The sequence below is a fragment of the Oncorhynchus gorbuscha genome, linkage group LG12, assembly GCF_021184085.1.
Source record: "Oncorhynchus gorbuscha isolate QuinsamMale2020 ecotype Even-year linkage group LG12, OgorEven_v1.0, whole genome shotgun sequence".
Lineage (NCBI taxonomy): Eukaryota > Metazoa > Chordata > Actinopteri > Salmoniformes > Salmonidae > Oncorhynchus > Oncorhynchus gorbuscha.
In genome coordinates, this window is record NC_060184.1 from 3882275 (window position 1) to 3896040 (window position 13766).

Here is a 13766-nt window from a genome sequence, read left to right on the forward strand (position 1 = left end):
TCTCGACGTGAGTCATTTATGCAGGTTACCTTCACTTCCTTGGGCACAGGGACTATGGTGGTCTGCTTGAAACATGTAGGTATTACAGACTCTGTCAGGGAGAGGTTGAAAATCTCAGTGTAGATACTTTTCAGGTGGCCTGATGAGAATTTCTTGTTTGCTTATGGCCTTGTACTGCGCGTTGAGTGCAGTCTTAGTGCCAGCATCTGTTTGTGGTGGTAAATGGACAGCTACAAAAAATATAGATGAGAACTCTCTTGGTAGATAGTGTGGTCCACAGCTTATCATGTGGTGCAATACCTCAAGACTTCTTTAACATTAGACAATGTGCACCAGCTGTTATTGACGAATAGAAACACCCCTACCACCCCTCGTCTTACCAGACGTAGCTGTTCTGTCCGGCCGTTGCACGGAACACCCAGCCAACTGTATAGTATATCTGTGTCGTCATTCAGCCACGACTTGGTGAAACATAAGATATTACAGTTTTTAATATCCCGTTGGTAGGATAGTCTCGAACGGAGATCATCCAGTTTATTCTCCAGTGATTGCATGTTGTCCGATAGAACGGATAGTAGAGGCGGGTTACACACTCGCCGACGAGGCACCCTGATCTCCACCCCCTGTCGGCTGTCTCCTCCCCTGTATTTCTGTCTTTTCTCCACGCGAATGACGGGGATTTGGGCCTGTTCTCCGGATAGCAGTATATCCTTCTCGTCGGACTCATTAAAGAAAACAAAAAATCTTCATCCAGTTTCAGGTGAGTAATCACTGTTCTGATATCCAGAAGCTCTTTCCGGTCATAAGAGACGGTAGCATCAACATTATGTACAAAATAAGTTACAAACAATGTGAGAGAAAAAACACACAAAATAGCAGTTGGTTAAAATGTCAGACATCCCCTCAGGCACCATTATACATCTATACACGCACAGACACACAACACACCCACCCTACCGTGGTCATGTAGTCTTGTAGCAGCTCTGTGGCGGTGGTGCTCAGCTCTCCTTCGCTGGCTGTCTTGGTCTGAGGGGAGGCTGGGGTGGAGGTGGGGGACGGAGAGTCGCCCCCTGCCTCTAGAGAACCCTGGAAAGAACTATTGAACAAACAGAACCACATCAACAGAACCCTACAGAACTATATCATTAAAAACCGTACAGACCCACATCACAAAAAGCCTAGAGAAGCACATCATTAAAACCATACAGAACCACATTAAAACCCTACAGAACCACACCATTAAAATCCTACAGAACTATATCATTAAAACCCTACAGAACCACATCACTAAAACCCCTACAGAACCACATCACTAAAACCCTACAGAACCACATCATTAAAACCCCTACAGAACCACATCTTTAAAACCCTACAGAACCACATCTTTAAAACCCTACAGAACCACATCACTAAAACCCCTACAGAACCACATCATTAAAACCCTACAGAACCACATCACTAAAACCCAACAGAACCACATCACTAAAACCCCTACAGAAACACATCACTAAAACCCTACAGAACCACATCATTAAAACCCTACAGAACCACATCACTAAAACCCTACAGAACCACATTACTAAAACCCTACAGACCCACATCATTAAAACCCTACAGAACCACATCACTAAAACCCAACAGAACCACATCACTAAAACCCCTACAGAACCACATCACTAAAACCCTACAGAACCACATCATTAAAACCCTACAGAACCACATCACTAAAACCCAACAGAACCACATCACTAAAACCCCTACAGAACCACATCACTAAAACCCCACATAACCACATCATTAAAACCCTACAGAACCACATCACTAAAACCCTACAGAACCACATCATTAAAACCCTACAGAACCACATCACTAAAACCCCTACAGAACCACATCACTAAAACCCTACAGAACCACATCTTTAAAACCCTACAGAACCACATCACTAAAACCCCTACAGAACCACATCACTAAAACCCTACAGAACCACATCATTAAAACCCCTACAGAACCACATCACTAAAACCCTACAGAACCACATCATTAAAACCCTACAGAACCACATCACTAAAACCCAACAGAACCACATCTTTAAAACCCTACAGAACCACATCACTGAAACCCAACAGAACCACATCATTAAAACCCCTACAGAACCACATCATTAAAACCCTACAGAACCACATCACTAAAACCCCTACAGAACCACATCACTAAAACCCTACATCATTAAAACCCTACAGAACCACATCATTAAAACCCAACAGAACCACATCACTAAAACCCTACAGAACCACATCACTAAAACCCTACAGAACCACATCATTAAAACCCAACAGAACCACATCACTAAAACCCAACAGAACCATAGCAACCTGTCATGGGCAAAACATATAGACTTAATGGTTGCTAAAATAGGAAGAGGTCTGTCCATGATAGGGCGTTGGCGTCTTGACATCTCATCTGACCAGACTGGACCTACAGGCCCTAGTTTTGTCACACCTGGACTACTGTCCAGCTGTGGGATCATGTGTAGTTTCACCTGGACTACTGTCCAGCTGTGGGGTCATGTGTAGTTTCACCTGGACTACTGTCCAGCTGTGTGGTCATGTGTAGTTTCACCTGGACTACTGTCCAGCTGTGGGATCATGTGTAGTTTCACCTGGACTACTGTCCAGCTGTGTGGTCATGTGTAGTTTCACCTGGACTACTGTCCAGCTGTGGGATCATGTGTAGTTTCACCTGGACTACTGACCAGCTGTGGGATCATGTGCGGCAAAGAAGGAAATAGGTGAATTGCAGTTGGTCCAGATCAAAGCAGCACGTATCGCACTTAGATGTACACGTAGGGAAGATGTCATTCTCTCCTGGATCAAAGTTCAGCCGAGAGATATTGATGTGTCTGTTCAAGCAGTTGGCAACACTCGTCAGTACAACACAAGACATGCAACCAGACGTCTCTTCACAGTCCCCAAGTCCAGAACAGAGGCTGGGAAATGCATAGTATTAAATAGAGCCATGACTACTACATGGAAGTCACTGGAAACCCAGGTAACTCAAGCCTCAAGTCTCTGGTAAACCAGGTAACTCAAGCCTCAAGTCTCTGGTAAACCAGGTAACTCAAGCCTCAAGTCTCTGGTAACCCAGGTAAGTCAAGCCTCAAGTCTCTGGTAACCCAGGTAAGTCAAGCCTCAAGTCTCTGGTAACCCAGGTAAGTCAAGCCTCAAGTCTCTGGTAAACCAGGTAACTCAAGCCTCAAGTCTCTGGTAACCCAGGTAACTCAAGCTAGCAATAAAACCAGATAAGACCACCTTACTGTACAAAAAAGGACTGAAGAGACACAGCCATTTTGTATATATTGTATTGTAATTTTCACTGTACTATGTATCAGACCTAGATATTGTGTGTATGTACTGATACGTAGGCTATAGTCTAATAATGTTCTGTACTATGTAGATATTATGTACTGATATGTAGGCTATAGTCTAATAATGTTCTGTACGATATAGGCTATAGTCTAATAATTATGTATTAGACCTAGATATTATACTGATACGTAGGCTACAGTCTAATAATGTTCTGTACCATGTATTAGACCTAGATATTATGTGTATGTACTGATATATAGGCTATAGTCTAATAATGTTCTGTACTATGTAGATATTATGTACTGATATGTAGGCTATAGTCTAATAATGTTCTGTACTATGTCGATATTATGTACTGATGTAGGCTATAGTCTTAATGTTATGTACCATGTAGATATTATGTACTGATACGTAGGCTACAGTATGTGGCATTTTACATGTATGTATTTCAGTCCTCGACTAATAATGTTCTGTACTGTGTATCATGTCATGTTTCATGTGGACCCCAGGAAGAATAGCTGATGCTTTTGCAGCGGCTAATGGGGATCCTAATAAAATACCAATACCAACCACAGCCTGAGAACCACAGCCTGAGAACCACAGCCTGAGAACCACCGCCCTGAGAACCCAGCCTGAGAACCACCGCCTGAGAACCACAGCCTGAGAACCACTGCCCTGAGAACCACCGCCTGAGAACCCAGCCTGAGAACCACCACCCTGAGAACCACCGCCTGAGAACCACCACTCTGAGAACCACCACTCTGAGAACCACCGCCTGAGAACCACCGCCTGAGAACCACCGCCTGAGAACCACAGCCTGAGAACCACCTGAGAACCAGCCTGAGAACCATGGAACTAACTGCATAACACACAGACATAATTCTAGCTGCTTACAAGGTGCTGGCCTCTGCTTCGAATGATTCCTTTAGGTCCACCTTGCTTGAAGAGTCGTCTTCACAATTAGAAAACAGAAATGGATTCATATTAATTATCAAAACAACAACAACAAAACTCTGTTTTTTTATTGCTGCTCTTAGTAACAGTGAAAGCATTTTGAGCCTCATCCCTATAGAGAGCACGGGGTTGGTGGTTGGTGGTTGGTGGTTGGTGGTTGGTGGTTGGGTGGGACGAGCTCGAGGCTGGAGCGGAAATCGGTGGAATGGTATCAAATACATCCAACACATGGTTTCCATGGTTCCCAGGTAATTTTTTAATGCCATTCCATTCGCTCCTGTTTCCAGCCATTATTATGAGTCGTCCAACCTCTCAGCAGCCTCCACACTGTGTGGGATTGATTGATGTGTTAATTGATTGGTAGAGAGAGGTGTCTGTGTCTGTGTGGGATTGATTGATGTGTTAATTGATTGAGAGTCTTCACCACTGTAGAGAGAGAGGTGTCTGTGTCTGTGTGGGATTGATTGATGTGTTAATTGATTGAGAGTCTTCACCACTGTAGAGAGAGAGGTGTCTGTGTCTGTGTGGGATTGATTGATGTGTTAATTGATTGAGAGTCTTCACCACTGTAGAGAGAGAGGTGTCTGGTAGGGGTGGTGGCTCCGTCAAAGATGGCTCTGTCCAGGAAGTCTATAGTGGACTCCGTATAAACTATCTGAAACACCTGGCTGAGAAGGAGACACAGCTCCTCTGCTGCTGTCTGCAGACGACAGGAAACAGAGGTAAAGATCAACAAAGGGGAAATGGTTTGGGAACATAGCCAACAGTCTGAGAAAAGGTATTTGTGTGTTTTGTCGATAGCCAGCAGGAGGAGGCAATGTATTAGATACCTTGTTGTCTACAGCCAGTACTAGCAGACAGCAGACCTCTACCAGTACAGCCCCACTCTCAGACAGAGAGCTGAGGGTCTGGGACTTCGACAGGTCAGGACAGGTACTGGGACACGGGGACACACCTGCCTCCTGGGCTGGAGAAGCAGAGAGAAGCACACCATCATTACAATCATAATGATCAGCCTTCCTTTTGAAGATGGTTCCGTACGCATCTAGATACATGGGCTCTGATACAGGAACGATACACATCTAGATAGATGGGCTCTGATACAGGAACGATACACATCTAGATAGATGGGCTCTGATACAGGAACGATACGTATCTAGATAGATGGGCTCTGATACAGGAACGATACGTATCTAGATAGATGGACTCTGATACAGGAACGATACGCATCTAGATAGATGGACTCTGATACAGGAACGATACACATCTAGATAGATGGACTCTGATACAGGAACGATACGTATCTAGATAGATGGGCTCTGATACAGGAATGATACGTATCTAGATAAATGGACTCTGATACAGGAACGATACACATCTAGATAGATGGACTCTGATACAGGAACGATACGTATCTAGATAGATGGGCTCTGATACAGGAACGATACGTATCTAGATAGATGGACTCCTCCAACACAGGAACTAAATAAGTAAAGCCCTCTGTGTAAAAGGGGCTAAGATACAGAGCACCACCAGGTGCAGTGAGGTAAAGTAGGTAAAGTGGTTAGGTACCCATTTAGAGCACCACCAGGTGCAGTGAGGTAAAGTAGGTAAAGTGGTTAGGTACCCATTTAGAGCACCACCAGGTGCAGTTGAGGTAAAGTAGGTAAAGTGGTTAGGTACCCATTTAAGCACCACCAGGTGAAGTGAGGTAAAGTAGGTAAAGTGGTTAGGTACCCATTTAGAGCACCACCAGGTGCAGTGAGGTAAAGTGGTTAGGTACCCATTTAGAGCACCACCAGGTGCAGTGAGGTAAAGTAGGTAAAGTGGTTAGGTACCCATTTAGAGCACCACCAGGTGCAGTGAGGTAAAGTGGTTAGGTACCCATTTAGAGCACCACCAGGTACAGTGAGTACCCATTTAAAGGTAGGTAAAGTGGTTGGTTAGGTACCCATTTAGAGCACCACCAGGTGAAGTGAGGTAAAGTAGGTAAAGTGGTTAGGTACCCATTTAGAGCACCACCAGGTGCAGTGAGGTAAAGTGGTTAGGTACCGATTTAGAGCACCACCAGGTACAGTGAGGTAAAACAGGTAGTAGAGCTGGATGATATGCACAAAAACCATATAGCAATAGATTGCCTGAATTGATACAATAACAATATATATTTATATATATATTTTAGGGGTAGATCAGCTGTAATATTGCAGATAGATTAAGGGTCCTATCAATATAATTCTTTGCATAATTTCCAATCCTCTATAATTAAAAAAATAAAAATAAAATGTCTATCTATTATTTCCCCCTAACCTCTCCCCTAATTGGTGTAAACTACTTAGACTTCTACTTCAACAGGACATATAACAAGCACTGTACATTGTACCCTATTTTCCTTTAGTCCATCAACTACCCTCAACCCGGGGTGACAGGTAGCCTAGTGGTTAGAGAGTTGGACTAGTAACCGGAAGGTTGCAAGTTCAAACCCCCAAGCTGACAAAGTACAAATCTGTTGCTCTGCCCCTGAACAGGCAGTTAATCCACTGTTCCTAGACCAGTTAATCCACTGTTCCTAGACCAGTTAACCCACTGTTACTAGACCAGTTAATCCACTGTTCCTTGACCAGTTAATCCACTGTTCCTAGACCAGTTAACCCACTGTTCCTAGACCAGTTAACCCACTGTTCCTAGACCAGTTAACCCACTGTTCCTATACCAGTTAACCCACTGTTACTAGACCAGTTAACCCACTGTTCCTAGACCAGTTAACCCACTGTTCGTCATTGAAAATAAGAATTTATTCTTAACTGACTTGCCTCATTAAATAAAAGGTTAAAAAATAATATATATAAAAAAACAACCCTCCAATCCATCTCTGAAAACCCATCTTTTACTTGGCATATATTTCTCAAATGTGCTGTGATGTTTCACAAAATTTCTGCACCCTTCTATTGTCATAGTTTCTATAGATTCTAAATTAAAAAATAATGTTTACTAAGAGTATTATATTATTGATCGATTGACTACGGGTTTTCAAATCACCCAGCAGTGCTATTTGCAGAGTTAGTTTTCGGTAAATGTTGCGATTTTTCAACCATTCCCGAACCTACGACCAAGTTCCTTACCTTCATCCCCTTTCGACTTGCCTCCTCCATTTTTCGCAGTAACGCTGCATTGACTTGGTTGTAATTTTGGATAGAGCAGATGTTCCCATATATTTTAGATAGCTGCATGTGTGACATAACTCCACCAGTCCTATTTATCATATCATTAGCAAAAAAGTAAAAAATTGAAACACTTTTCCAACATTTTTTTGGGGGGGGAATCAATTAGTATATTTGAGTTTAACCATCTTTGTTCAGTCTTTTCTGGTGGATTAAACTGAAATTGCAAACAGCTTGTTTAAAAATATAACGATATATTCGAGATTATTTCACTTTCAAATAACCGGAAGTGAAAGGTTGTAATTTTGCTAAAGGGAAAAAGGCCATCTTGGAACACGGGGTGAGCTGTTCTTACTAATCTGCTGGAGAACCAGCTCGGATTTAAATATAATCACTTTTGTATGACTGAAGACTTTAGTGAGAGGTCCAATGATTTCATATTTAATCATTCATATTCATTGGTTAATTTTGTCTCGCTTTCCATTCCAAATAAAGTGGATAATTTTTTGCTCATATAATAAAAAAGAAAAAAAGAAGTTAGGTTAGGTGTAGGCAGAACCATACCTAAATACATGAACTGAGATATGACTAAAAAGTTAATTAGGGTTATTTCTCCACAAATAGGTGTTCTTTCCTTGTTAGCTGATCTATTTTACTTTCTATCAAAACGTAGTGCAGATCAATGATTTATTTCTGGATATGAATACAAAGTCTGTCAGACCATTTTATTGGTAAACTATATGCTAATGTAAACGTTTTTTTTTTTTAGTGATTCAATATATACAAATTTACTTATCATAGTTTGGTTGTAATCAAGAGAGGTTAGAGAAATTATCAAGCATCTCTATGAGGCTGTGCAGGGAACCAGATTGGGGATCAAAAAGAAAACATGAGTCGTCGGATTTCTTGCCCCTTGATATTATTGTTAGATCTGATTTTAATAATAGCTACCATTTTCGATGCCCTTAATAAATATGCTGATAATGGACAACCTTGTTTTACTCCTCTTGATAGTTTAATGCTTTGAGTAGTATCCATTATTTAAAATTTTACACCTATGGTTACTATACATAACCCATTGTATAAGAGATCCTCCTAAATTAATAGTTTATATATAAATTCTAGTCCTACTTTATCAAAGGCCTTTTCAAAATCAGCTATGAAAACCAGGCCTGGTTTCCCAGATTTTTCATATTATTCTATTGTTTCCAGTCCAATATTATCTCCAATGTATCGTCCATTAAAACATCCTGTCTGTTTAGGATGAATAATATCTGACAATACCTTTTTCATTCAACGCGCTATGCATTTTGCTATAGTTTTTCAAACTTCACATTTCTCTAGTATCATAATGAACAATATTAGCAAAATGCCTGCGATAAGTGATCAATTTGGTCATTTGTCAATCGTTTTTGGTTTATCAGATCCAGCTCTAGTAGGTAGATAGGTGGTTAGGTACCTGTGTTGAGCACCACCAGGTGTAGTGGGATAAGGTAGGTAAAGTGGTTAGGTACCTGTGTGTTGAGCACCACCAGGTGTAGTGGGATAAGGTAGGTAAAGTGGTTAGGTACCTGTGTGTTGAGCACCACCAGGTGTAGCAGGATAAGGTAGGTAAAGTGGTTAGGTACCTGTGTGTTGAGCACCACCAGGTGTAGTGGGATAAGGTAGGTAAAGTGGTTAGGTACCTGTGTGTTGAGCACCACCAGGTGTAGTGGGATAAGGTAGGTAAAGTGGTTAGGTACCTGTGTGTTGAGCACCACCAGGTGTAGTGGGATAAGGTAGGTAAAGTGGTTAGGTACCTGTGTGTTGAGCACCACCAGGTGTAGTGGGATAAGGTAGGTAAAGTGGTTAGGTACCTGTGTGTTGAGCACCACCAGGTGTAGTGGGATAAGGTAGGTAAAGTGGCTAGGTACCTGTGTGTTGAGCACCACCAGGTGTAGTGGGATAAGGTAGGTAAAGTGGTTAGGTACCTGTGTGTTGAGCACCACCAGGTGTAGTGGGATAAGGTAGGTAAAGTGGTTAGGTACCTGTCTTGAGCACCACCAGGTGTAGTGGGACCAAGTGGGATAAGGTAGGTAAAGTGGTTAGGTACCTGTGTGTTGAGCACCACCAGATGCAGGGGATAATAATGTATGCCAGGTTTAGCAGACGCTACCACCAGGTGGTTATCGTGGTTAGGTACCTGTCTTGAGCCACTTACAGTCATGTGTGCATACAGGTTCTGGGATAAGGTGGGTGGTCCCTGTCTTGAGCACCACCAGGTGCAGTGGGATCGAACCCACTGAGCACCACCAGGTGTTACAAGCGCCATGTCTTGAGCACCTCTACCAACTGAGCTACAGAAGGACCACATAAGGTAGGTCAAGTGGTTAGGTACCTGTCTTGAGCACCACCAGGTGCAGCAGGATAAGGTAGGTAAAGTGGTTAGGTACCTAAAGTGGTGTGTTGAGCACCACCAGGTGTAGTGGGATAAGGTAAAGTGGTTAGGTACCTGTCTTGAGCACCACCAGGTGCAGCGGGATAAGGTAGGTAAAGTGGTTAGGTACCTGTGTGTTGAGCACCACCAGGTGTAGTGGGATAAGGTAGGTAAAGTGGCTAGGTACCTGTTGTCTTGAGCACCACCAGGTGTAGTGGGATAAGGTAGGTAAAGTGGTGAGGTACCTGTCTTGAGCACCACCAGGTGAGCACCACCAGGTGCAGTGGGATAAGGTAGGTAAAGTGGCTAGGTACCTGTGTGTTGAGCACCACCAGGTGTAGTGGGATAAGGTAGGTAAAGTGGTTAGGTACCTGTCTTGAGCACCACCAGGTGCAGTGGGATACAGGTAGGAAAAGTGGCTAGGTACCTGTGTGTTGAGCACCACCAGGTGTAGTGTAGTGGGATAAGGTAGGTAAAGTGGTTAGGTATCTGTGTTGAGCACCACCAGGTGTAGTGGGATAAGGTAAAGGTAAAGTGGTTCTTTAGGTACCTGTCTTGAGCACCACCAGGTGCAGTGGGATAAGGTAAAGTGGTTAGGTACCTGTCTTGAGCACCACCAGGTGCAGTGAGTCGTCTCAGGTGTAGCAGGATGTATGCCACGGCAGCGTGTCGTGGATGGGTGGTTAGGACCTGTCTTGGAACACGCAGTATGATATCCTCTCCATCCCGCCACACCAGCTTCACATTATAGGCCGACAGACTGACCACTGCATCCTGCTCCGAAGTAAGCTGACCCGCCAACTGGTGGGACTTCTAGGTAACCAGGAAATGACGTCACAGTTTCACTCATGTTGTTCCCATTGCAAAATACAAAATATCCCATGACTCTACCATTTATAATAATTTATAATTTAATAATAATAATAATTTAAGTTTAAAATGTAGTATTTTCTTTGTAACGTCGTGGCAAAGTGAAATATCAGAGGCTTTATTCAAAACGATTCAAAAAAGAAAGATAACCCATTTTTTTTTACCTGTGAATAAATCTAGACTTTTAAATTCTTTAGTTTAAATTCTTTAGTGAACTATATAAAGGATCCATTTGAGATGCAACTTACCCTGGCATTGTCAATGAGCTGTAGCACCTCTGTTCGACTGGAGGGGTTCAGGTATCCTGGTACTGATGTCAGCTGGCCCAAGTACTACAGAACACACAGGTCACAGTGGAACAGAGGATATAGTCACTTCATTATTAGGGGTTTTTCAGAAGCAGTGGGGAAACCTGGGATGCGAAGCTATCGCCAACACTCTTAGCTCTTAGTCAGGTCCTCCTCCGTGCCCCGAGAGCCTTGACCTCTGACCTCTCACCTTGACTTCCTTCTCTACGTAGTCATTGAGCAGGATGTCAGGGTCGATGCGGTGGTCGGGGAGGGAGAGGGAGAAGGTGTGGAGGGCACGGCGTTCTGTAGTCTTCTCCTGAGCCTTTTTATCTCTACCCTTTTCTCCCTTCAGAAACACACGCTTGAAGGGAGACACGATACCCGGCTGCAGGGGGAGGTAGAGGGAGGGGGAGGTAGAAGGGGAGGTAGAGGGAGGGAGAGGTAGAGGGAGGGGGAGGTAGAGGGGAGGTAGAGTAGAGGAGGGAGATGTAGAGGGAGGTAGAGGGAGGGGGAGGTAGAAGGGGAGGTAGAGGGGGGAGAGGTAGAGGAGGGAGGGAGAGGTAGAGGGGGGGGAGGGGAGTAGAAGAGGGTAGGTAGAGGGAGGGAGATGTAGAGGGAGGGGGAGGTAGAGGGGAGGTAGAGTGAGGGGGGAGGGGGAGATGTAGAGGGAGGTAGAAGGAGAGGGAGGGGGGAGAGAGTGAGAGGGGATGGAAAGAGAGGAGGTAGGGAGGGTAGAGAAATAGTGACAGGGGAAGGGATGGGGAGAGGTATCATATTAATTCACAGTAACAACAAAGTATCAAAAATATAAAGTCACCTAGGCCAGAGTATCTTTATGTTTATCTATAGGCTAAGCCAACACATCCATAACAGGCTAAGCCAACACATCCATATCAGGCTAAGCCTACACATCCATATCAGGCTAAGCCTACACATCCATATCAGGCTAAGCCTACACATCCATATCAGGCTAAGCCTACACATCCATATCAGGCTAAGCCTACACATCCATATCAGGCTAAGCCTACACATCCATATCAGACTAAGCCAACACATCCGTATCAGGCTAAGCCTACACATCCATATCAGACTAAGCCAACACATCCGTATCAGGCTAAGCCTACACATCCATATCAGACTTCTCCTTAATCCAACCGCTGTGTCAGATTTCAAAAAGACGTTACGGAAAAAGCACACCATGCAATAATCTGAGTACGGCGCTCAGATGACAAATCAAGCCAAGGAGATATCCGCCGTGTTGGAGTCAACAGAAGTCAGAAATATCATTGTAAATATTCACTTACCTTTGATGAGCTTCATCAGAATGCACCCCCAGGAATCCCAGTTAAACAATAAATGTTTGATTTGTTCGATAAAGTTCATAATTTATGTCCAAATTCCTCCTTGTTGTTAGCGCGTTCAGCCCAGTAATCCATCTTCATGAGGCGCGAGCACTAGGTCCAGACAAAGTCCAAAAGTTCCGTTACAGTCCGTAGAAACATGTCAAACGAAGTATAGAATCAATCCTTAGGGTGTTTTTAACATAAATCTTCAATAATGTTCCAACCGGAGAATTCCTTTGTCTGTAGAAAAGCAATGGAACGGGAGCTAACTCTCTCGTGACCGCGCATCACGGGCTCGTGGCACTCTGCCAGACCACTGACTCAAAGAGCCCTTATGAGCCCCTCCTTTGCAGGAGAAGTCTCAAACAAGTTTCTAAAGACGGTTGACATCTAGTGGAAGCCTTAGGAAGTGCAATTTGACCACATAGACACTGTGTTTTCGATAGGCCAAGCTTTGAAAAACTACAAACCTCAGATTTCCCACTTCCTGGTTGGATTCTTCTCAGGTTTTCGCCTGCCATATGAGTTCTGTTATACTCAGACATCAATCAAACAGTTTTAGAAACTGCAGAGTGTTTTCTATCCAAATCTACTAATAATATGCATATATTAGCAACTGGGTCTGAGTAGCAGGCACTTTACCCTGGGCACGCCTTTCATCCAAACGAGAAAATGCTGCCCCCTATGCCAAACAGGTTAACAACACTTTCTGATAAAAACTAGTTCATTGCATCCGCCATGGAGCCCAGTTTCATAATATGACCATATGTCCTAGCTGCCTGCCATAGTTTTGAAGTAATCACGAAAAAAAAAAAACAGGCCTTATTTTAGAGCATTTTTCACCCTGCCAGCTCCTATTAGTTCTATTGAGCACCTTGGCACCAACTTGTCTTCCAAGCGTTCTAATCCCAGCCTATTGTTCTATGTCACAATGCCTGCTTTGCTATTGATGACAATGAGACCTGCCCACGTTGTTGGTAGTTCAAATAAAAAATAAATAAAAAATGACTCATGGAACTCTGAGGTCGTCCCATTGTTTCCTATAGGGGAAACATGTCTGTCTATTTCGCCAAATGTCTTGCAACGTGTGCATATTTAGATGTTTTCAAGTCGGACTCCATTTTAAAAATCAGGAGAATCTCCTCATTCTAATGATTTAACTCTGGGCAACGAGCTCGGTTGTCATCAAACGCTTAGCCCACAAATACTTTTTGCCCTTGGAACACTGAGCTCCCCCATTGTTTTCCTATGGAGAGGCATGCCTGTCTATTTCGTCAAATACTTTAGACCAGAGCCATACGGCACCCTATTCCCTATATAGTGCACTACTTTAGACCAGAGCCATACGGCACCCTATTCCCTATATAGTG

At 43.5% G+C, this 13766-nt stretch overlaps 1 protein-coding gene across 1 annotated transcript in view; it reads right to left on the minus strand.

Annotated features, from left to right (window-relative positions):
• Positions 1-13766, minus strand: part of ccm2 (CCM2 scaffold protein) — a 48615-nt gene that overhangs the window by 7775 nt on the left and 27074 nt on the right. The window contains 8 exon segments of the mRNA XM_046291008.1: positions 958-1096; positions 4260-4317; positions 4884-5019; positions 5150-5286; positions 10495-10528; positions 10530-10706; positions 11012-11095; positions 11262-11438. Of these exon segments, the coding sequence (XP_046146964.1) occupies positions 958-1096; positions 4260-4317; positions 4884-5019; positions 5150-5286; positions 10495-10528; positions 10530-10706; positions 11012-11095; positions 11262-11438 (942 nt within the window).